This window comes from Dromaius novaehollandiae, chromosome 5 (assembly GCF_036370855.1).
Source record: "Dromaius novaehollandiae isolate bDroNov1 chromosome 5, bDroNov1.hap1, whole genome shotgun sequence".
NCBI lineage: Eukaryota > Metazoa > Chordata > Aves > Casuariiformes > Dromaiidae > Dromaius > Dromaius novaehollandiae.
Genome location: NC_088102.1, coordinates 59,331,548 through 59,357,907, shown reverse-complemented (window position 1 = coordinate 59,357,907; position 26,360 = coordinate 59,331,548). Strand labels below are relative to the sequence as shown.

General features: G+C 37.5%; 1 protein-coding gene across 18 annotated transcripts in view; it reads right to left on the bottom strand.

The window, feature by feature from the left end:
- Window positions 1–26,360, bottom strand: part of PPFIBP2 (PPFIA binding protein 2) — a 110,447-nt gene that overhangs the window by 39,474 nt on the left and 44,613 nt on the right. For 13 of the 18 annotated variants that reach the window (XM_064512952.1, XM_026104431.2, XM_026104432.2 and 10 more), the window contains 2 exons: window positions 11,642–11,734; window positions 6,765–6,878 (listed from right to left, as the gene is read on the bottom strand). In XM_064512952.1, coding sequence (XP_064369022.1) covers window positions 6,765–6,878; window positions 11,642–11,734 — 207 coding nt within the window. Of the gene's footprint in view, window positions 1–6,764; window positions 6,879–6,942; window positions 7,262–9,710; window positions 9,846–11,641; window positions 11,735–21,121; window positions 21,608–26,360 lie in introns of those variants that run through there. The other 5 variants (XM_026104440.2, XM_026104441.2, XM_026104442.2 and 2 more) reach the window with 5 other exon arrangements.

Below are 26,360 nucleotides of genomic sequence, written 5' to 3'. Positions count from 1 at the left end.
CCAGATGACAATTTATCTTGAATGTAGAAAGTCTAACTTTTGCTTTGAAAGAAAGTGCCGCTTAAAGTAAATGTCCCCTCTTGAAATGGATAACATCTGGAAGCAATTATTTTCATCTTCAAGCAGATGCTCACAGTGAACAGATCATTAGAGAATGTGACCCATTCTGCTGCAGAGAAATTATAGTGTATTTCAGTGGTATGATGCAACTTAAAGCCAGCCAGAATAAATATGCAATTGTAAGAAAAGAAAATACAAATTTATGCTATTGGTTTTAAAGCAAAAAAGATAATATAGGAGAGGCAAAATGGTGATTTGGGCTGCAGTGGCTTTAGGAGGATCTTAAAGTACCAAAGTACAGTATAAAAACAGAACATATTCAACAGAATCTTATTTATAAATAAGATTTTTGTTTTATATTTTAAAAATGCAGTGGAAGTACAATTTAATTTCTCAGAGTTATTTCTTTGAAAAACAACCTTTAACTTTAAAAATTAAACTGTTTTAGAGTAGAGTGATTACAAAGACAAGTCACAGAGAAGCTACTATATCTGTATACCAGACAGATCAATGCACAGTGAACTATTTCCAAATGCAACTGCATTTTTTAAATTCAGATTGTATACTTGTTAAATATTAATTTTGAAACATGTGCTAAATCTCACTTTCACATTCTTTTGGCTTGGAAATACATGATTCTTATAAAGCGGTTTATAAAATTTAACACGACATTGGATGGCTTAGAAAGAGGACACGACATTATTTTAGGTTCTTAATTATAAGCACAGCAAATTTCATGATATTTAGCAGTCCACAGAACAGAAGAAGTAATCATGCTATATAGTGTGTGTGTATATATATATATATATAGTATATACTGATAGAGAAACCATAAAAAAGATTTTAGTCAAGTAAAAAGGCAAATTACCCAGGAATCGTATTTTGCACTTACACACTGTAAAATACGCTGTATGAAATACAATGCTGCAGAAAGTTTGTACTTTTCATCCTTATTAAAATAGTTCAGGGAGGGGGAAGAGACAGAGAGACAGAGAGACAGACCTACCTGGTAAGCAAGATTCAGCAAGAACCACTACTCATGAGGCCTGCACTTTTTAAGTGCTGTGTGTCAGCTGTGGCAGAAATAAGATACTTGCTTAACTGAAAACACAGCTGAGAGCAACGTACATGTGTAATCTCCATGAAACAGTGCAAGTCAGTAGCAGAGAGGGAATTATAGCCCTCCAATCCATCATTTGCACACCGTATAGTTAAGTACTGGAAAGGACAGAACTTCCCATTATACCCGACAATTTGAATAGTCTTTGCATATGTCTGATGAGCAGATCTCTACAGTAACTGTAAAATAAGAACACAGTGTTATGCTCACCTATAAGCTGCATGACTTTAGCGCGTACTCTAAAAACCTCACCCTTACAACCAGAGCAGCACAGAGTGCAATTCAAAATCTAAAACTCTAAGCTAGCTGCTGGCAAGTAGTTACTTGCTGCATACTACAAGCAAGCACTGAAATTCATCCAAGATCAGATGTCTTGGGCAATTGAAAATTGAAGGAATGATCCTTGCGGGCCAGCAAGCTCCTGTGAAGCAAATAGATACACACCAGATTCACAACACACAATCAAGATAGGATTCTGGCTCCCTTGCATAGAAGACAACTGCAAATCACAAGTACACAGTAAGTTGCATTGGATTCAAGTTCCCATCCTCATATACCTCTTCCTCGCTTTCTTCTAACCTGTTATGGGGTGCTATGGAGGACCTTTCAAAAAACCAAGAGCATCATCTGGTACGCACCCCCCTGCGCCTTGCATCCAGGCAGAAGTGGGCTAAAAGCTGACATCAGAAAGAGGGAAAGCACAGAAATTCACTCCTGTTTACATCCGAGTATTTCAGTTTCTATTTGTATTTTTAAGACAGAACAAGTCCCAAAGCCAAGCTAGGTACTTTGTACTTTGCAACAGAATTTACTTGACAGAAGACAATCATGTTGATGCTATGAAACCATCTGAAAAGAGTGCCCTGGATTGCTTATTGCAATTATGTGTCAGAGGGAAGATGGAAGGCAGAAGCAGACTATCAAACCAAGGCTAGGATTTGGTACAGGTCAAGCACAAGAAAAACACCACCACATAAAATCAGAGTTTGGCCACAACCTTGACTGGCAAAGCAAATTGTACACTGCAATACTCCGTGTCATAGAGCTTCAGTGGGAATTAGTATTTGTTACATTAATGAAAAAGCAGCACAGGAATAGCTAAGAGGTAACTGTTATTATTTGTAATGATTACCACAATAAATGCACTTAAAAGAACTGTGAAGGAGAAATCTGTATGTGCAGAAAATTCTCTTTTCAAACTGACCTAACACAGTTGTCAAGATTCACAACCTTGATTCCATGCCACCAACGTTGTTACATTGTGTGTGGTTGGTAATTTCTGTCATGGGACAATTTGGGCTACATATAAATCAAAATTTGTTTTTGCTTTATAGGTCTGTCCTACACTTGCGTATACTGTACAAATGAAAGAACAGTTGATAGAAAGTGCCATACAACTGCAACTGTAGTTTCACACAGAGCTACACCAAATGCACAGCTCACTTTTGCTTTTACGCCAGCTCTACCACTCCTTGCACTTCTCTGTGAGCTGGTTCAACTCACTAACCAAGTGGAAAATCATCCTCTACTTTTAAACCCTGAGTTAGTTTTCTGCTAAGTCATTGAGAAAAACACCAGGTGAGCATGATAGCCAGGACAAGTGACAGAAGCACATGGCAAGGAATATGGAGAAAGATAGAATAACAGAGTAAGGCCTTCCCCTTTTAAACAGCAAACTGCTAGATTGGCTCAACTCATTTCATGTAAGTTCACATTTGGACTAAAGAAAATTACACCTTCCTCTCAGAGTGATGAAGAATCATATCTTCCTGAAAAGAAGAAAGGCAGCAATCAATTGCTACTGTTCAGCATTCAAGATGTCCATCCCAAGTGCTGAACAACCATTTTATGTAATTCATATGAAAATGTATGCCTGCTGTTTAATGAAACAGAAAAAGTTTAGTTGCTGAAAAAAGCTGCAAGAAAAAGTTTAGTTGCTCTTTCCAAAGTATTTGCATGATAGCTTTGTAGTAGCATTCAAAACAACTGTGCATAGATCAGATGCCAAAAGGATTTTAGCCAGTAACCCCACCCTTACATAGTGGACAAGTCTCTGCTAGAGTAGATTCAACAAAAGCTATTCTGCAGGGTAGCATTACACACCACTGCTCTACTGGTACTCTACAGCTGTCTTACTAAGGAACGTCATGAAACTGTCTTAACAAAGCTTAGATTTTTTGTTTTTATTGTAGCATTTTGCACACAAAATTAACCAAGTCAGATTTTCTTACAGTTCCAGAACTTAAAAAGACAGGGTTTATCCTGGACCCATGCATATGGTTTCCCACAGAGGTAAAATACTATGCTTAACCATATTCTAATTAGCATATTTCTACTAATAGAAACTAAAGATTTTTTTTAAGCTAGGACAACTATCGTCATCTTTCATTTTTCCATTTAGAAGAAGCAGTCAACAAAGTTCACAAAGATAAAAGTCAATGGAGTTCAATATATTGTAAATAAGCAAGCAGAACCATGAAATAAAATTAGATTTACAATGAACCTCAGGAAGATAATAGCAGTACCTCTGAAAAGCAAGAATATTTATATAGGAACTTAGAGTTGGATGATTTTTTATTACACATAATTTTACTGCAAAAATAAATAAATACTGTTTTGCTTGCCCTGAAGAGCTCACTAATAGTTTTGACTGGAAAAACTCAATGACAACACCCATACTCTAGCACCTGTTTGCTAAGTCCCATAGGCACTTCTACAGGTCACTGGAAACTGATGGCTGAGAAGATCAGGACCCAGCTCTCCTCAAAACTGACTGACTCATCAAGCTATTTAAGCCCCTGAGGGCAGACACTCGCTCACTCTCTTTTTGACACATTAACTGTGAGGAGGACTGTTAGCCACAAATCTCACATGAGTGTGCTAATCATCACATCAGCAGGTCATTCTCAGCTCTCCATATCTTAAATTATTCTCTGCAGAGGGAAATCTTTTCCAGCAAGATGAACTGAGGAAAGAACCCTCACAATAGATAAAAGACAAATAAGGCCCTCTCTGAGACTAAGAGGTGCAAATTTTTTCTGTGGAGATTTTGAGAGATCTAAATGGGTTTCCCATATCCCAGGTCAGTACATTGACTCCCGGGATCTGAGAACGATGACACCACAACTACCACCCCTTCCTCCTCCAGTATTTCACCGCATTTGCTGTTCTTACTGTTCCCAAAACAAAACTGTTAATTCAATACTTTTTCTCATTCCAGTGAGAAAACAAAGTTCAAATATCTTAGTTCCACACTAAATGTTTTTTCAATTCTGGTTCAGCTTTTGAAAGTACATCATTCACATTGCCTTTCTGTTAACTACCTTCAGTTAAAATATGGAAGTGTATGTGTCTCTGCGTGTTTCTGTTTAAGTTCAAATGAAGAAACTCAAAGGATTAAAATGAAACACACACAAATCTTTGCTAGGTTGTGGCCTAGATAATTCTTTCTTTAAAAAAATAAGCTCAAGCTATCCTACAGGCTGTGAGCATTCGAGAGATCAGCCACTTAGAAATTCAGCAATGAACAACAAAGCTTGTCAGTATTTATGTAAATTATGTTCAAATGCAAGCTCTCAAAACTATGATACAAAACAATCAACAAAGTTGACCTTATTGTTAACTATATACTACTAGCCAGGCCCAATGATGGCGGCAGCAGAATGATGTACTACCAGATAGATATTACCATTAAAAAAAATCATATACGTATTTAGACATCATATACAATAGTTTAAAAAGGGCTGTCTGTCTGCTACTGCTACACAATAAAATCTTCCACAATTTCCCTAGGTTTACATGTTGTCATTAACTCTGTACAGGCATAGGTTCACTAAAACAGTGCTCAATGCATGATCAGATCTTCATACTTTAGTTTGCCCAAAGGTCAGAAAGGCATAATACAGGCGCTGGAAAGAAAGTCTTCCCATTTTGCAACAGTTACAGTCACTCAAAGTGATCTCAAGATTTAGGTTTAGGGTTCTTCCTGTTTAAACACATTCGCAGATTTTTTGACTTCTTTATAGTATAGATCTTTGTAGCTGCTAATCAGTTTGGGTTCAGCTATGCAAGCAGCTAGTGCACATGCTTAATGCTGGACAGGGCTAGATTCAAACCTTTTCACTGAAATACCAATGTAAATGCATTACTATTATCTCTTTTCAGATGCCTCAGTATCCTGTTGAATCAGGCTTTAAATTCACAGTTTCCTCAGAAGACTATCAGAACAGAAAATATTCTGTTGGAGAAATGATAAATTGCTTTAGCAGAAGTCATAGAACAACTATCTAGTTCTAGATTGAAATAGAAAACTTCTACACTCTTTTATGAATGTCTTCCTGAAGTTTGGAAACAGATTTTCATATTTTAAATAGTCACTGTTCTTTGAATCTCACTTCAGGTCTCTCACTGAAAAACTGGCTGTTTGCATTATTTAAAATGCTCCCTCTTTTAAGTATGACAATAAAATTTTTCCCAGCTTGGAAATATTTTGGTCTGCAACAATCGTGTGAGACCAACAATTTTTTAGAGAAAATTATAGAGAATTGTAACTTAAAAAGGTTTAGGATACAAGTTTACCATATGGAAACTGCCACTGTTTACAATACTTACAGACAAGGATCCTTATCACAATTAAAAAAAGTTTATATACATTTATACAACTGTAATTTAAAACTATGAATATTTCATAGAAAGACCTGCATATTTCACATAGTCTATAACACTAAATATATAACACAATATTTGGGCAGGAGGCAAGCAAGTTCATGAAGAATAATGTATTTCCTGCAAATTTATGGCCTTGATTTTAAGGAATATTTACAGTTTCAAACTTATTTTCAATATCTACATGCTATATTATCAGCAGATGATCTGCATATCTAAAAATTTTTCTTGGTAAAAACAGAAAATTGCACTGGGCAAGTTCTTTCGGGTCCACAGAACTGCCAGCTCTACAGTTACACGTGAAATGTTAAGGTATGTCACTTACTATTCATTTTACTCCCTCAACATATACCATGAAACAGCACAAATTGGTTAAGCCACAGTGTCTGAAAATAAGCTGATTGAAATAAAGCAAAATATACCTACATACTAATTTTCTTTCAAAAATGGGGGGGAAGCTCCTAAATTAAGCAAAAACAGATGTAGAACCAAACTCAAAACTGTAACTCTTCAATTTACTACTTGTTCAGCTTCAAAGCCATATGAAGTCAGAACATATATTTAACTAAAACTTATTAATTCTGTAACTCCTACATATATTAGATACATTTACCCTGTCTAACCATTTACTAAAGGTGTCCAAATTTAGTTCGTCAGCACAATATGAATAATACACAATAGTTTCAATTTACATGCTGCCACGTACAGTGTTATGCAACCAGCTAGCAAAATGCCTCTGAACCAGGAAAACAAAGGAACATTTATTGCAATAAACAGTGTGTAAAGCAGCAAGAGAAGAATAAAGAGAGATTTTTTTTCTGTTGCCAAAGGCAACCACACACACAAACAAGCTGAGTGTATATGCTCACCCCTCTACTGGAGAAGATTTTGTAAGAATCCCTCCAATCCAGATTTTTACCTGTTGCAGCATTTCTTCTGTAGCATTCAGTTTCAACTGATGCCCCTCAAGACAGATTTCTAAGTCCCGAATTTTCTCTCCTTGAGCTTCCACCTGGTCCGTGAGGACACTCACCTGTAATTTGAGAACAGAAGCACTAAGAATGCTACTGAATTGACTGTAAATAAGTTTCAATTACCTTATACGATTAACATCCAAATGCACATTTTAACAAGTTCTCTTTTAAAGTCTTCAAAGGTTTCATATTCTTGTGCACTGAAACAACTTGCTCTGTATCAAGACAGACAATTTTTCAGTCTTGCCTATGAATATTTTGCTTTAGCTCCTCCAACCATTTTTGTTTTGTTCTGTTTTAAAATAAAAAGAACATTTCTAGAAGGGCTGGAAGACTACGTATAGGCAGCCTGTGTCAATTCCTGCGCAAGTCTGAACAATTAGTGAGCAACAAACAAGAACATGGGATATTGAAAATATTTCAGGTGGTACGGGAGCACGCATGGCTGTTTCAGGTTCTGTTGGCATTTCGCTCCCTAAGACAGATGAACAATAAAACTGTTCTTTCAGAAACCAACCAATTACCTTAGTTCTTACAAGAACATAGAAAGAGCTTACCTATCAATAAAGCGTTTTGAAGTTACATTATAAAGAATGCAATGAGTAAAAGGCATGTTTTAGCAGAGGTAAAGTTCTATTCCAAAAAAAAATCCCAGCCTTTACATGCCAAAACATGAAAGCAAAAGAAGTGAGATACAGACAATGAATCCCAGGAAAGGATACAATAAGCAATACTAGTAAAGAACTGTGGGAATGGTGGTACGGACGAGCAAGTGCCTAAGAAAGCCCACCAGCCTAACTCAAATTTTGTAAAGCTCAAGAAACTACACTCAGCATAACATTGGAAAGACAAGGAAAATCCAGTTTTTATTCCTATATTTAGCAACATATGCCAAATGACTCCATTTTACTATTTTTTTTTATTATAGTAGTTTCAACCCATGGACAAAACCTTAATTACGCTAGAAGACACAACCTCAAACAAAAAAGCAACCTCAGGTTTTCAAACTCTAGTTTGAGTGAAATGTGTTAACAAAAGCTTAGCTATGATGTGACATCCAACTCTGGAACACCTTCATTTAAAAAAAACCAAAAAACCCAAAAAGTGTTTGGAAGTGAAACATTCAAGATGTACCCAGTAAGCAGCACTGCTAAAACCCAAGGGACGCAATGAACAATTGAGTTCACTTCAGAAAAGCTGCAGAGGGAGTGGCTGGATGATCTGTATTTGTTTTACCCACAAACATACACTGACAAGGATGCCTGGGAGAGGAATGAACAAAAAAGAAAATAGAGGAGTATTTTATTTTTCTGCCTTTCAAGTAGCTGGCTCTGGGGGGCCCACAGCTGACTACAGGATGAGAGATGATAGGAAAGACTGGGTGGAGGTAGATGGCAGGGCAAAAAGTTACCACTCCTGGCCAGAAGTACACTATGATACACCCAAGCTGGGAGGTGGGGGGGAAAGGACCCCTGGAAGAGAGTCTGTTGCTTATCAGCTTCTTTGTTTTTCTTCCATGAAGTGAAGGCACAAAAAATTGCTGAGGTCAGAAAGCAAGAAAAACAAACTGAATCATCTTCTTCAGTCTGATGCAGCTTCCAGAGAAAGAAAACAACATCTATTTAAAGGGTTAAGTTCTAACTAGCATTATAATCTACCAGGAAAACTCTCAGTGTTAAATGTGACCTGCAAAGGCATTTAATAAAATCTTAGCAGCATGTGTTGAATGTTCCAACAGCCAGGCTGAAAGACATATAAGCCACTTTGAGCTCATGCTTCCCCTCTCTTAGGGATTACATCTGCCAGACCCTTCAGGGAATCAGTCAGTTGCACACAGAACATAACCTCAGTGTATGCTGTACTGGCATGTCCGTGTTGCCTTGGCAATGCAACATCCACAAGAGTCAGCCTGTAGATACTATATTTTCTGTAAACATCTGTAAAATGTAAGTATATTGAAAAATTAACTAAAAATTAAGTGGTATAAAGTAAGGTTTAAAACACCTTAGAAAAAAACATCCTGGGGAAAAACCTGAAGCACTAAGTACGTTGGCTCCTATACCCAGACCCTGAGCTATAAGAAGGCATCCTGGATGCTGTAGTATTTCCAGTCTCTACTGCATGCTGAACAGTGGAAGCACTGTTCAACAGCAGGTTTCAAGACGCACTGTTTGAACCAGTCTTGGACGGCAAAGATAGCAGGCACTACCTCTGAAGGCGCCTTGTGGGGCTTCTATAGCAAGTCTGACGCAAGACCGGAACGCTCCCAGCGCCCTGCTCCCTACAGACAATTACAGTCGCTGGCACAATGCCCCTAGGTGAGCCAGGGAACAGAGGTGCTCTACGCTCCCAGCCACTTTCTCACCCGCCGTGCCACGGATCACACCCAGGAGTCAGGTTTGCACCAGAAGACTCCCTCAGGCCCACGTAATCCCAGCACAGAGCTTGCATGTGTTTCTCATATTCTTTGACTACCTAGATAGAATATGCAGGACTACTGTAAACTAGGTAATCTAACCCCCAGCTTCAGCTTGGCACCTTTGTATCCTTTTTATTGATCTTCATCCATCAGATTGAAAAGGTTTTTGTCTATGTCATTTGACTGATTTTTTTGGAGTTCTACTATAGTAGTGTGAGAGAGGTAGGAAAATGTGCCAGAGTAATAGTGTTGACTAAACACCTTGATTTGATGGGGGCATTAAAGGGATAAAAGAGAGATGAGAGGAATTTCTACATCTGATTTTACTACATTCAGCTCCAGGCAGGTCACTGAGATACGTCATACAAGACCCTTTGCGAGTTTGCATGACTGCATTCTGTAGGTACCTAGCTGTGCAGATGAAGAAATAGTTACTAGAAAACAGCAAATCGAAGACAGGAAAAGTACATACTGAGAGGTAGCGTGCAACAGTCTCTGAGGAACTGATAAGGGCTGGAGACTAGCGGTCCTGTTAAATCCACAAGAACTGATAAACCCAAAGCACCGAGAATTCTCCTGAATCCGTATAAGGCCACCGGCACACATGAGTATCTACAACAGGCTGTACAGCTTGAACTACGTCCAAGATGACTGGTTGCCACATGCAGACAAAGATTACAGGATGATGTAGACACCTGATGAAACAAAAGACCCCTTAAGGTACAAAGCTACAGGTACATCAGTACAACCGTCTGCTTCTGAGTAAACAGCTGGGGTTGGCACCCCAGTTGTCGCTCCAACTATGAGTGAGTGAACATGTGTGTGAGTGAACTTGGTGCAAGAGTAAGTGAATTTACTGTGAATATCTATCTGCTATTAATTGTAACATCTTGATTCTGCTAGTAACAGCTTGATTAATTAAAGGTGTTCTAATAAATATTGGTTTTGATCCTGTTTCCCTGACCTGATCCCCCCTAAGGAAAAACAGAATTTGCAACACACACTTAACCTTAAACATTTAAATTCCAAACAGAAAAGCTTGTTCTCCATTCAGGATTTTTTTAAATTTGGTAATGGCATTTTTAGCAGAATAGTAATGAAAAAATCCAGCCAAGCCAAAGAGTATGTATTATAAACAGTTTATTGCTTATTTAACAACAGCAGTGAGAATTCTCCTCAGTAAATTAATGCAAGTATGAACAGAACATGCAGGAGAAAACATGTTTACAGAAACTAGTCACTGAAACTGGGGAGAATACCTACCCAGTTTTGTTTTATTTCATAAAAGCATATATAACTGTAAAGAGAAAGGACAGGCAAAGACTGTTTACAGAACATCCAGTTTCAGTGTTACAAAGCCTGTAATGTACAGTTTAGTAACAGTGAAAATATTCAGGAAAAAAAATCTTGAAGTTTAACTTTAAGCTGTACAAAATATTATTTCCTCAGGAATAAAACTCACTTGCATGGAACAGATGCCCTACTTGAAAAAGGCTTAATAAATTGAGAAACAGGAAACCTGGAAGAGCCTAGACATTTTACTGCCAAATTTTCTTTTTCCCCTTTACCTTTTCTTTAGCTTTTTGATGAAGTAAAGTAACTTAGGTACAACATACAAGCAAGGAAAACATCAGTTCTATCCTCATTTCTACCCTGAATTTTGCCAAGTCCTCCACACGACAATAATGACCAAATGACCCATATAAAACTATACACGTTCCACCATCTTTTTTGCATTTGCTTTTGCATTTAATATCTCAAGAAGCTGTTCGGTTTCTCATATTACATCTATACGTCCTCAAAAATGGTAGCACAACTAAAATACAAAGAGACAAACCCCTCTGATAAACTCAAAGTGACAGGCATTTGTCAAAGTGAATTTAATGACATTCAAGGAGAAGAAAGTAAGAGAGTACATATGGTATCTGGGAACATGATAGCATAAAAAGGGGTTGACTATTTCGACCTTGTTCTTCAGTCTTCTAGTTCATTAAAGATACAGGCACGCAGAACCTAGAAAATTGACTGGCACAACCTGGTAAATCTAGAATGAGAACCACTGCCACAGCATTCTTGTCTTGGGACTTCATAGCATTATTTAATATGGGTTTTCCCTTAATCATTCTCCTTCCTTTTATCTCTTTTATTCCCCAACCCACCTCTCCTCCCACTAAACACCCCACCATGAAATCAGCCAGATAGCTTATACAAATGATGGGTTAACTCCTGATTAAACAGTGAAGTTACATTTGCTGACCGCTAGCAGTTGTTTCATGGAAAATAACTTATCAGTTCAGCTTTTACCACAATAACTTATCAGTTCAGCTTTTACCACAATAACTTATCAATTCAGCTTTTACCACTGGCTATCAACTGTGTAGAAGCATTCTGTTTAACACATACCTGCAGTATGAGCGACTCTTTATCACCTTCTAATCGTGCCAATCTCTCTTGATAGGTTTCATTATTCATAGAAGAATGAAGATTCACCTGTGACTGGGGAAAAATGTGCTGTAAGAACTTTGACAATTAATATTAAAATTTCAAGGAATAGTTTATAAAAATTATTACATATTGAGCAACTGCTATAATGCAAAATAAAAGCAAAAAAAGTGTCTACAAATCAAAGCTGTATGTGTCATGGATCAATGGCTCTGAAGAGCAAGACCTACTAAAACAGTGCCTGCTTCTGTTTGTCTACAGGCTCTATACTCCCATACATTTTAATATTGCAGAGCCAACCCCTCTCCCACTCCTTTCTTTTTTTTCAACCGTAGATTTAAAGAAAAGTAACTTTAGAAGAGTCTCAAAGCCATCTGGTTTATCCTGCATCCTGAAATATTTCAACATCTGATTGTAACGTGAACCCTTAGTGGTTCATTTCCCAGCTCTATTGCAAGTGATAATTTTCTAACTGTGAATAAAGCACGTGGATTGGCTTTTTAGCTGTCATAAGAATTCAACTTCAAATTCCCCACAATTATATCAATGTGCAGCAGACAACCTATCAGTATAGCTGCTTCTTTTACAATGGCATCAACATAGATTATAATCCTTTCCTCCTCTGCCAATTACTGCCTTTTTATTTCAACTGAACATTTGTGAACAGGATTCTTTTTTATTTTTTTTTATTTTATTTTTTTTGGTATATGCATGGCTTCTTGATCTCCACTGCTGCCTACAGCTGCAAACGTAAAACAAATGATGAAAATAAACATGGCATTAATTAATGCTAATCAAGTACTTTTCCAACCAAAAGCCAAAATACACCTTTCAAACCATAAAGTGCTAAATTATATTTAAATGTGGCATCTTTAGGAGTCAAGCTGTGAGGTACCGAGCATCCTTAGCTTTGATATTTTTGGAAGGTATTGACAGAATCACAAAAACATCAACAAACAGGATTGAAAGGTATCTGAAGAGATCATCTGGTTCATTATTTTGTCCCAGGACATGTGATTATTTGCAATGTTCTTGTCTTGTCTACCCCTAAAGATCTCAAAAAATGGATCACAGTCTCCCCAGATAATCTGCTTCTTAGCTATCCCTCATTAGAATATTTTTCTTGATGTCTATCCCGAATCATCAGCTCCGCGATTTCAACCTACTACTTCTTATCCTGCCATCATAGATAAGGAAAACAGGTCCTTACTTTCACTTCAGAAAGCTTTTACATATTTGAACTACCCTTAGTTCTCTAATTTAGCAGATCCCTCATTGGTCTAAATGCCCACATGTCTTTCCACCTCTCCTCAAAGGTTATGTTTTCAAGATCTGTTTTGCTGTTTTCTTTTGGCCCCTCTTCACCAATTGTTCCTTGACTTTTTTGACATTCAGTGTCCCAAAGTAGACGCAGGACTCCAGCTGAAGCTGGCCAGAGTAGAAAAATCACTCTACACATCCTTTGGATCATATTTCTGTTCACATATCAGCATGACGTTGATTCATTTTCTGCCCATTATTTCCCAATCCCTTTCTAAATGCTGTTTAGCTAGCTATTCTCAATCCTGTGTTTACTGTTCATATCTGCTTAAATGTGTAACCTTGCATTAGTCTATACTGAATTGCATTCTATTATTTAAACCACTGTTCCTATCTATCAGGCTCTTTTCATGTTTTAATCCTGTCATTTAGCATGGCTGCAGTCCCTGCTCAACTGGAATCACTTCTAAATTCACTAAGCTTAGTTTTCATTCTCTTCTTTAGAGGACCAGCAAGAATACTGAATAGTACAAAGTCCAGAACCTCAATCTGCACCTCACTTGGCACATTCATCATTTTGACAATGAATGATGCTAATCCTACTCAGAATATATTTCTTCTAACTAGTTTTTGACCAGTTTATAGCAATTCCAAATAAGATGCAAGATCTCACAGAACTGACTCTAAATACATGCATTGAAATTGTGCACGCATCGCTCTTATTTATCTATAGTCCTAACATGCATGAACAGAAGACTTAAACAAATTAGTAAGTTTTACTGTGGGACCTCAGGGAGCTGTGCAAGTACATAGCACCCTTAAAGGAACAGTAACTTCATTCTCTCTTCTTCTCTTAACTATTTTAATAGAACTTTTACACCTGAGCATCTCTTTCCCTGCACACTTCTATTAACGGACTATTTTCAATCCTTCTCTTTTTACTAAAATAGAAAAAAGAAAAAAAGAAAACTGCAGTGATTATAAAAGAATATTACTTCAGTTTAACTTAAACCTTCTGTATCAAGTTGGTCAGTCAGTCCAGGAGGTCTTAAATTTTTTTTTCTTCTTAGCTTTTGTAGTACTATAATGAAAATAAGGAATCCCCATAATTAAACAAGATTCATTTCTGTACGTCTGCCTACACATTCCTTTGAGCTCAGCTATGCAACCTCAGTCATGCTGCCAGGATTTCTGCCTGGGCTGTTACTCTACTTGCAGAGCAAACTCTTACAGAGTCCTTTAGAATCCGAAATCTTTAGTCTTAGCAGCTAGGTTGCCATTAGACTTAAAACTCCATTCCTCACCATCGACTGAATTTGCCTAATGGACAGCCTGCAGGCCTCCCCCAACATGTCTCCGACTCACACACCTAAGGTAGGGGAAAACTTTGCTGCACATGAACATGTATCAGGTAGTCAGGGAACAACAGCATCTTCTAGATGAGAGAAGACTCTCTGATTAACCAAAGCCAGTGATGAAGAACAGCCTAGTCAGATAGATTTTGCTCCCTTTCTGCTGCTGTCATTTGCTATTTACTGTTCTGGATTTAAGAAATAAGCCCCTGACCCCTTGTGTCACAAATATTATTATTATTACTATTATTATTATTAAGCAGACAAAATGAGTTAAATTAATGCCAACACATTTTTTACATGACCAGCCTGTCATGAAATACAGATCATGGTTCAACATTTTATATGATTAGTAATTAAGAAAAATTAGTTCAACTTCAAATCACAAATAAAACACTTTACTACACTCACGTTTACAAAATGTATAGCCCCCTGATGATGTCTGCTTCACTGAATGACTCTGTAGCATCCTCAGCTGGGAGTGCAATACTCAATATCCATGTAAAATCTAGTGAATCACACCCATGTGAACAGCAAGGAAAACAATAGCCCTTCCAACAGGTCAGCCAGAGAAGGCTTAGAGAAGTACAGGAAAGTACAGTACATAGAAAATAAACTGCTAAATGAAAGTGGTTGATTGACACGCAGCAGTTGTTTAGGACTTGAGAAAACTTCATGGCATGCATAAAGACAAGATAAAACAATGTAATATGATCCAAGGCCATCTGTGGATGGTTGGAGTTCATTCTGCAGTTGTGAAAGACAGTGGCGAGAGGAAACTTAGCAAGTATGCTTAGATATCACATGTATCAGCAGGGACTGAATACAGGAGCTACGACACTGAAGTCATAAGACCATAGACCACTTGAATTAGTGTAAGAGCTCATTTAAACAGTAAACACTAGACTCATTTAACCACATAACCAAAAGGCAAAAACACCAAGATTTATTTAAAATTGTTATTTCAGAAGATGTAGCTTTAAACACCAAACATCACTACCTGAGCTCCACAACACAGAAGCTAAAATATGTTAACTATAATTCTTGTAATGAAAGAATTAGAGAAATGGCATAAAACATATAAGAAAGTTTATGACAGGACATGGTAGTGAAGTAGAAGGAAAGATATGCTCAGGCAAGGTGGTTGGAACAGTTACAATGGCAGTAATGCTGCAGACGAAAAATCAATAGTGTATGCCAAACATACTTTGCCTAAGGCAGCTGCAAAGTGATCTTTTGAAGCACCTGTCTTATGCTCTCCATGGAGATTTGGGCAATAGTTTAAGGTCCATCTAAGATTGCATCAGATATGAATGTAAATGTTTTCTCAAACAACAATTCCAAACTGTTTCTCCCAGTTCTAGAAAAAAAAGGCTTTTGCATTCTATGACCTGCCTCAGCTTCTTATTCATCTTTAGTTTCCAAAACTATCTCTGGAATATCCTCTCTCTCCTCTAACTTGGACATAATATTGGTATGTACTGGAAACTCTTCAGTGTCTAAGTATCACTTATGTGATCCAATCATTAGATAGCTCTATTCCAAGAAAAAGGCTTAAATGTTCCTCTGGAATATATGATGCAAAAATCAGACTTTAGAGTATGATTCAACAGCTTTTTACATTAAAACTGGAGAATTAGTAAAAATTAAAAGGGTAGGGCAAGAAAGGGAAGAAATATTTGGTCAACTTAATTAGCTAGCTTAATTTGCAACAGCTTCTCAGGCGCTCACTTACTGGAATAAGCATGGAATTTTTGTTTTTTCTTGCTTGTTATTTTAATAGGAAACACAATTCAGAATGCAGCCACTCAATGTCAGAACGGAGCAACAACCATTATTCAGAGCTTCTGTACAGCTGTTCTGTTCAGAAGCTTCTGTAGCAGAGCTTCTAGTTGAATCTTGATAGGCTGTAAAAGTAAGCCCCTTACAGGAAGCACATATGCAAGATAATAAAATTTAATATAGGCCCATTTATGTTTTCCTAACATGTTAAATTTCAGCTCTAGGAATCTCTTCAACACAGCTGATTCTAAATAAAAAAGATCAACTTCAGAAGTTGATCAGCAAACTGTAACACAGTAATTTGTCCCTAATGCCATGGACCTCATGTTGGGCTAGGGACGGGGGAGGAGCTGGGAAAAGAAATCTGGCAGTCATTTAGATGGGTGATTTGTAAACTTTTTCAGCGAGTCACACGGCTCTTAGAAGACAGATTACATCATAACTCTCCTCCCTTCCTGTTCAGAGTCACATGAATCACCTTCAGTTCCACTGATAATTGAATAAGATGCCTGTGGCAACTGCAGTATTTGCATTAAGGGAAAAATATTAGGGGCATGCTTGATGCTGAAAACAAGGAGTAGAGCCGGCAGAGTTCAACCAGCCAGTTTTTCACAGACTATTAGTAGCCCACAGACCATAGTATTATATTTCAACACAAGAAAGTGTATACTGTAGACTTTTTCCAGCCTATTTAGAGCTGACAGTATTTAGAAAAATATTAATTTTCCATCTCTTTATTACTATTCTGGGTCAGCAGAATTGTAGTTCTGATCCTCAATAGTTACTATTGTGTAGTGATAGGTATGTAACCTACACAGTAAAAATTTTATTTCAGCATCTGACTATGGCTGTAATACAAATTTAATCTCTTGACAAGTTAGCATTACCTCAATACACACCCATCTAAATATATGCTCAGCATACACGAGGAAGAGGAGGAGGAGGAGGCCGAAATTTGATTTCTGGATCTGTAACTCTTGCCTTTCATCTGAAGGCAATGAATAAAGTAATAACAGGAGTTTCTATATGCTGTCGCCCCTTGCTGGTTACGGGAAAGTGGCAGTCAATCTGAAAGAGCTAACAGAATATAGTCTGAAGTTAAGCAAAAGCAGAGCTAAGGGAATTTATGTTGTCCTTAAAAGTATAAGTATTTGGTTAAAATTCTTTGATTTTATCTGGATGTTTTCTCTTAATACCCATTTTCTCCTCTAAACAGTTATATTAATTAAATGTATCTTTACAGAAATCATAAGATTTACCCTGAACAGCATGAGCTTAATGACTATAGCATGACCTCAACTACTCCACCTCTTCCTAGTATAGATTATGAATAATAGTGAGAAAAATGAAAACAAAAGCATAACACTAATGTATACCTATTTCAGGTCAACCATAGCAGCTCAGTGTTGCGTGCACTTCAAAAAGAAAGGCTAAAGTAAGCTGAGGAGTCATCAGCAGACGCTTCCACTTCGTATGAAGGCATCTCTCTTTCAAAATGAGAAAAGTCTTACCACTGTACCAAATTTTCCAGAGATGTAGGGCTTTCCATTTTACTACACTCCATCCACAACAATTCAATTAGCTCAGTTCATTTACAATGGCCTTAGACAGCTCATAACACCGTTTGTTGTAAACATAAGCATTTATTTTAGTAATGACATTTAATCATTTGTGGTTGTATCTACATGCCTATGTACTGAAATGGTGGTTGTGTTTTTATTCAGAATGCTGTGTTCCAATAGAGGCCAGATGGAAGCATAGTAATAAAGCAACAGGACAACAGAGGAGACTGTATGTGAACCCTCTAACCCAAGCCTCTGGGGAGAACTGAAGAAAGTTCATGCTAAATATGAGAAACTTTGTCTTGAAATAAAAAAGGCTTTTTTTTCCCTTAGCTTGAAACAGAAACTTTTATCAGTGACAAAGATGCATGCTTAGACCCTGTAAAAGAATCCAACATCAACTATCTGCAAAATGCTTCCCACAAACTGCCCACCAACCACCTTATGAGAAGCTGCTGCTTTAGTTGTAATGTTAAAAGTTCACTGTATACATACCAGAACTTTTCCATACCCATCTAGAAACAGACTACTGAAACACATTCCTCACTTAGCAATCCCTGTGACCTCCAATCTCTGTGGGCTTTGTTATGCATACGTCTTACTGACAAGGTCTCTTTGAACACCTCCATTGTTACAGACTCCGTTATATCACTGCATGAAGCCAGGGCAGTATTATGTGCTTATATCAGATATGATTCCTCTTCTTGGCCAGAATAAGCTGACCTAGACAGTTCTGAAATTGCCATCATGGTATCACATGCCATAAAGTACAGTACGGCTGTACCCACTGCAGAGTTCTGTCCTTCTGGTATTAGGTGAGATATTACAGACAGGGAAAATACTCTCTCCTGTGAGAAATACTACTACTACAGCCAGTAGTAGTATTTCCTTTTTTTCTACTGCTGAAAGGTAGAAAAAAGAAAAACATAGAACTAAACAATAAATGTAAAGGAAAATACAGTAGCTGTGCCTAGTATATTACTGAGGCAAAGCCAAAGTGTTTTTTGGCTCTGCCCATCTGCTCATCTTTTGCTGCCCACACAAGTCCATAGCTACAGCCATTCTTGGCACAACATTTTCATCTTACCATGAAGAAATTCTAATGGCCTAAGTGTGGTGACACTTTATTTATATTTGATCTAAACACTGCTTTGTCCCTGTGGCTGTCACGTGACCCTCTGTACACACTGCGTGTTACAAGACTACTGCTTACAGCTGGTCTGTGTTCTAAGAGTCTGAAAATATCAGCTGTATCCCACATTCGGCCTGTCTGAATCTTGTGATTTTTGTATTTGACTGTCTGCTAACCTCATCCAGCCCAAGCCACAGATAACATGCAAATCTGGGTTCACCAACCAACTGCAACATCAAAACTCATTCTAGTCTCCAAAATGATTTCTGCTGATCATGAAACTGGAGCCAGCTTTGGCATACTTCACCGAGGGGTTATGGAAGTGCAGTGCAGTTACTCTCTGTTAAGTGCTATTCTTTACTCCGAAGGGTACTACTTTCACTATCAGCCAAAGAGCAACAGTTTCTGACTGCAGGGCCTGAAATCTTTCTATGTCAAAGTCGGTGCCAGCACATGTGACACTACATTAGGATTCTTGAACATGAGAATTAAATAAGCAACTTAGATTGTTTCAGTTTTTTTTTTTTAATCATTTATCAAATGAATTTGGGAGCAGACTGCTCAAGTTCTCCTGGGATCAATATGAGATTATTTTAAATTCTCTTAGTTCCCTTCCTCCAAAAGCACTCATTCTCTAAAAGAGCTTGCTAGAAAAAGGAGCAGTATTGATATTCTCCTTTACATCTTCTACATAAAAGGAATTACATGCAACTACTGTAACACCATTATACTCCAATTTCTGTAAAAGAATATGTGCTACATTTGAACACAGTATCCTTTCTGAACATAATATTTGAAAATCGTCCCAAAGATACCCTATGCTGCTAAAACAAACAAAAAACACCCAAAATACCCCCCGCCAACCACTAACACTTCAGTCTGAGACAATCCCCACAGAAGCCATTTCTTTAGCCCTTGCTCACTGTGTTACTGTCCCCTACATACATCGAATGTCACACAACCTGAAAACAGCACATCTTATCCCTTTGTCAGCAAAGCTGTGCTTTTGGAAGTGAAATTCAAACCAGGAAAGGGGGGTGGGGGGAGCAGACATACTATATTCCAAAACTCATTTAAATAACAATTTAATATGGGATCTCAAAAAATGGTAGAGAGTTATTTAGCTTTAACTGCACAGGGCACAGGTTAAACTAATAGTATAGTGTTACTAACTGCTAGTTCCTGTTGTCTCTTCTCCTTCACTTACCACTCGCTCCCCATTTAATCCCCTCCCCACTCACACACCAGAAACGTAAGGGCCCCCAGAACCTGATGTAAATATTTTGGGAATTAACTGAACTTCAAGCTTCTCAAATTCAAGCTTTTATCAAAGACATTAACACATCTTCATCCAAGAAGTTACCAAAATTAAAGCTCCTGTTCACATTTCACATAGACATTTAAATTTATTTGATGTTTATATGTCTAATAGAGTGCACGTGCATATGTATACATGTGTGTTTTTAATCCAGTGTGATACGGAAGCACTAATATAAATTGCATGCATAGAATTTGCAAGAAAAGTATACACAGGCTAAAAAACAGATTTAAAAAGTATAACAAGAGTACGCACTGCTTACATACCAATTAAATTAATTTAAAAAAAAAAACCCAAAACCCCAGTATACTGTGAAGGATCTACTCTCATTCCACTCATGGATTTTTCAAAAACTGAAAAATGCTTAGAACCTAGAAAATTTAAAAGTTAACAAAAACTCAGTGATCTTTTCAAGGTGAAAAAACAACTGCAAAACCTTCTTTTATCTACAGGAAGAAAAAAAGTATCTCATTATATTATGCAGTTAATTCCCATTCAGATAGTTCATCACAAAACTGGGGTTTCAATAGCACTTTCAAAAACATAATTTAGTCAGATAAACGTGCACAAGAGAAAAATACGACCATTTTTATCCAAAACAAAGGCATCCTAAAAGGTCCCATGCAGTACTCCTACAAAGAATTAAGTGAAAAACCAATGCAAATACTTTTAAATTTTAAACCACAACGTGGTAAACATCAAACTGCCCTTTTTAACCATACATTCACATGTACTTTACGTTTTGTTGTATTGCAGTCTCAGGAAAGCACAAGCACTTACTAGAAGCTATTGCTATTTATTAAAAGTTTGATTCCAGAGTTTCATTTTTAAAGACAAAAGATAGCTGATTTTCTCCCCCCTCCCTGTGCCTCCCTCTCCTGCACAGAGAAGTGTCTATAATTCATTTCTCAGGAAGAAACTTACAGTATTTTAAATATGAGGCACTGGTGTTTCCTTTCGCAAAGCTGAAAATTCTGACTACCAGTTACTAACACGTATTTACAGAGAGAAAACAAAGCACAGCAAATCACTTACCCTCTTTAGCCACGTGAAGTGCTTGTAAATATCAATCTCCCCATCCATGCTTTGGGCCCATCTCAGCAATCCCAGTCCCGGGGTTAAGAGGAACTTTTGGAAGCGAGCATATTGCTTTGTTCTACGACTATAGCTGTGACTTCTTCCCCTTTCAACCCTCAACTTCTAAAATCTTGACTGTGTGTTCACATTTCTGCTGTCTCCTTCCCACAGTCCCAAATGCGTCTCACAGATGTATATATAACACACAACTGTATAAACTTAAGACTCTCCCCCAAACATCTGTTTTTTTTAAAAACAGCAGATCAGTTAGCAACAAGGAACAATGCAATTCTAAAAGCTTCAAAAATATAACTTGCTAAAAGATTTTTTTTAAAAAGAAGAATACTATTTCAAGAATAGTATAAATCTGCAGAAACCATTCCCTTTTAATGTTACATTAACAAGCTAAAAATTGTTAAGCTGTCACTGAGAAACTATTTTCAAGTAATGCCTTCTCCGGCTTTCTGTTTCAAGAGTGGCTGGAATTCATTACCAAAGACCCCCTATTTCCTGTCTCTGTTTTACTCCCTGTTTATCGTAACACTACTCAGACTTCTCAGTTTATTCCAGGCTCAGACTAAATCTAAAAATAAGTTCTGCTCTTTGAATTAATTGCCTGTCCTATCAAAAGACATTAGAAAAGAGGAGGGATGCAAGGATGATCCTGTGGATAAGTTAATAATTCTATAAATATAAAAACCGCTATTGCCAAAGAGGCAGTTTTCCATCTTTACAAAAGATGATGATATTCTTCTAAGTTTTTTGTCTGTTCCTGATGAAGCTCAAGTCTCATAGCATGGAAACTTTTCAAACTTGCAACACCAGGATAAATGCATATGCAAAGCAATGGCTCTGGCAAGAAGGGGAGTTAAAAACATTTTTTGCCTGTTACTGTGGTGTCCTCTAGTGCCTCCACACAGTAGTTATGGTTAAGTTCTAAGTTTGCCCAGCAAACTCTAGTTTTCTAACTTTGTATCTCCCACTGGCTAAAAGTGGCTTTGACCTTAAGCTGGGCAACCAATTGTTTCATATATGAAGACAACTACTTGTGCAATGCCTATTAAGACCAAAACGTAACTGTCCCCATGGGATTTTCATGATAATCTCAGAACATTTACAAAACTCCCCCTTGTCTCCAGTCTCTGCAGCCAAACTCCTGCATTCAAGGTGGAGTATGACAACAATTAGGAAGAGTCAGTGTCAAACTGCTATATGCTAAGAGCGTAAAAGTCTGAAGCAACATGATGCCCTGAAAAGCAGTTCTTACAAGGGCCTGGCTCACTTAGCCATCTACCCACCTTTCAGATTGTGGAAGGTGGATACATGAAGGAATTTCTGTGAGAGAAGTGGAAATTTATTATTTCAATCATTCTTGAACCTTTTGACCCAAAAGACCTCTTTTTAGAATCTTCCAAGTTACAAAGCAAAGGGAAGGATATAGACGTGGAGGGCCAGCTTTATTCATGTATTTATTGCCTGTTGTTACTTAAAGTCACCTGACATGAAAAATATGAAACATTTTTAAAAGTTAGTGCTTCAGGTCTTTTAGAGATGCCATTATATCTAAAACAACAAGTAAATGTGACAAAGTAAAAGAACAGTCAGTTGCCAAAATCAACTGTGCCGTAAGACGGCAACTGGAGAGAAACTAGGTAGTTCTGTGCATAGAATGCACTTATTCTACACTGGTTGCAGAAGTTTTTATGCTATCTTGATGAGAGCAGCTCTCTTGAATAGTTCTTGTCATTTGGCAAAAGCCTTAGTACATTATTTAGAGTCCATTAAAAGGAATCTGAAAAAATATATTTCAACTGCAATCTATATGCTACACTTCCCCATGTATGATAGCCTCTGCCAGGGGCTGACATACTGGAGACTGAATGGGGGTTCTCCCGAGATAAAAACATGAACTTCCTACATCTTAAGGAAATTTTTGCAAAAATTAGTTATCTGATTATGGAGAAGAGCAAATAAACCACCGCTACGGAGCTTCAAGTTCCAAGTTTCATCCATTTCAAGAGAGAGAATCTCATTTCAGATTTATTTAGGGAAGCGGGGAAACTTGCCTCTATTAAGAGGTTCCACCATACATAACCTCTTAGTGATTTCTTTAACGATCGTTTATTAAAAAACAAATAAACAAAAAACCTCTTCACATTCCAAATTTTATTGCTTAGCAAGCATAGTTAATAAAACTTGAGAAAAATTGTATTACTCCATCTATTACTGCCTCAGTATAGCACTTGCAGTTAGCTGAATATTCATTTCACCTGATAGAAGTATTTTAAATGACAAACATACCTTATTTCTGCCTTGTGATTTGTCCTGGATTTCATGCAACAGCCTCTTGATTCTGTTACAGTCATTCTTCCTGATTAAAAGGTAAATGTGTCTGAATTTTCTGCATCTTATCAGCTACAAATGTTGACAACGTACATTCCAGACAGTCACATGTTCACTTTTAGCCTGTCACCTGCATGCTGAACTTTATGTCCTGCTTGAGCTTTGGCCTGAAAAAGTTTCAGGCACCAACTGAATGCAGATCAATTGCCCCAGACTTGCTCAGAATACTTTTCGATTTCACCAGGAAAGCAGGTTAGTTTCAGTGGGCAATGTCAAGATAAGTAAGGGAAATATTTTGCAATCTGGGGATTGCTTCACTAGGTTACCACTACAATTTTTTTTCTTCTTTTTAGAAAATCTGAATCTGCATGTATTCCTTCACTGAGCACTAAATTCTAGTTCAATGGGGAATGCACACCCCCCATATCACTGAAGCCCTACCATATTCACGTGTTACCCAAGGAGACAGACAGATAATGACCTAGCTATTCTCTCTCTCTCTCTCTCTCTCTCTCACTCACACACACACACATCTATCTTCTCCAATGCTGTCTCAAAAGAAAGAACACACACATTATGGCTATACAAATGCAATGCAAAAAGCTGAAAGGCTTTATGTTAGCAAAGTTCATATATTCCACAGGCTGCATCAACCTATTAGGATTTCTTTGCCAGTCCTGTATTTGCATAGATTGCTGATCACTGCACTGTTGATACAGCTAGCAGCCCCATTTCCAGAACTGCAAATGTTTGCCTCATAAACATCTGCCAGTATGTCAGTCTATGAAAGACTCTCAGTTAGTAACCTGTTACTTTGTTAGTCAGAATGTCAAATATTTCTAACAAGATTTTAAACATGTTTCAAACAGACATGCTGTAACAGCTTTGAATCAGTAACTAACAGAATGCTTTAAATGATCAGTTACTGTTCTCATGCCCCTCACTTCCAGAAGCGCAAGGTGAACAAGAAAAGTCCAGAAATTCCCCTAAAACTGGTGAGGAAAGGGCATCCTGACCGTCTGGTGTATCCCCTCTTCCTCTACTAACACACCAGAGCTGAGGAAGCAAGAGAGTTGTCTGCTTTCCCACTGCTGTTCCTCCTTCTCCCACCCAGCTGAGGCCTTGTAAACACTACAAAATTATATATATATTTAAACAATTTTACTTTTTATTCAGTTATGTTTGTTCTGAAGCAGTTTTTGCTGACCTTTTAGGATAGCACAAATGAAATCTGTCAGTAGTGTTCCTGTACTGGAGCTGCATTGCCTGGGAGGTTAGAGGGCAAGGGAATACTAAGGAGTGCACAAGGTCTTCAGCCTCCATCAGGTTTCAGGAGTGAGGTTAAACACCTTGGCTGACAGATCCCTGCAACATAGCACCTCAGCACCATTTCTGAGGGATGAAGAGAAGAGTGGAATATACTGTTTAGTCATTGATCCTCTCTCTCTTCCTTTTGAGCAGTAACTTTTAGATCATTTGGGTTTCAAAACCCATCAGCATATGAAAAGACTAAAGGAACATACATTTGGCCTTTCGGGCCAAGAATTGAGATGAGCAACTATGCATCTTCCCAGCCTAATCAGGGGAGTACACTTTAATATGGTTGGCAACAAACAAGCTTCCTCCCTCCAAAGAATTAATACTAACTTTTCCTTCAGCCATTACTTTCTGCTCTTTCCAATCCTAGCTTTTGGGATACCTTGGAAAGAAAGGGATCAGGACCAGATTTCATAAGGAAAAAGTGTCTTCAGCATGCCAATTCACACACCTATCTGCAGCATAAGAATAATAAATGGGAGAACTTCAGGGTGAAGAAAGAGAGAAAATGTAAGAATATGCATGCACATGAATATAGTTTTGTATATAAAGAGAAATTCAGGCCATTTGTGCAAAAGACAATAGACAGAGGCAGAAATCCTTTTACATGGTGAAGAATGGCTTCAGAAATCCAGACTAAGCAGTTGCAGCAAGATGCTTGTTCTTCTTAGCCTCTTAATCATAACCAAGTGATAACACCTAAATTACAGAGAAAGATGAAACCCTTGACTTGGGACATGACTTAGGACAAAAAGATTTTTTTTATTGTGTTCTGTATATGAACACATTTGTGCGTAGCTTTACTAGTGATAATTTAACAAAAGTGAGTATTCTAGGGCAACAGACTAGAAATAATGTTATGTAGATATGTGAACAAATATTCCTCTCCCACCATAAAATACACTCAATTCAAATGGCTTAATTCTTTGCTTAAAATCTGTAGTTTAAAAATGATCAGACTTAGATGGCCATTATTTCCATGCCAGCATGATTAACCTCCATTCTCATTATGTATTTTGGAGAAACAAACAAACAAACAAACAAACTAGTACTTTAAACCGTTTCAGACATCTTTGGATTCATTCCCATCTGCAGACTCTGATAGCACACATCTCTAGCACTACTAGGTTCTTTCTGCATATTGCTCGAGTAATAATTAGCTCTCTTTCCTTGGCTTGCATAAAGAAAGTATTACTAATACTTACATGAAGTTACTATTTATTAGTTCATTCACAGACATTTGCACATTCTTGGCAGTTTCAAACACTCTGCCATATGCTGAAATACTTTTTCGGCCCAAGCTCTAGAGGAGCTACAATTTTCTGCACGAAACTTACTTAGGAGAAAATGTAGGTTGTAATAAACTTGAATATCATGTATTTTGCATAAAAACTACAAAATATTTTCTATTGAATTGAACAATAAAAATGACTGACAGTCCCCCAGCCTCAAAAAAAAAAAAAAAAAGATTTGCTGTAGGCAAGGAAAGGGTACACTAATATGTGACAAGCCAGTTGGAAAATATTTAAAGAAACGT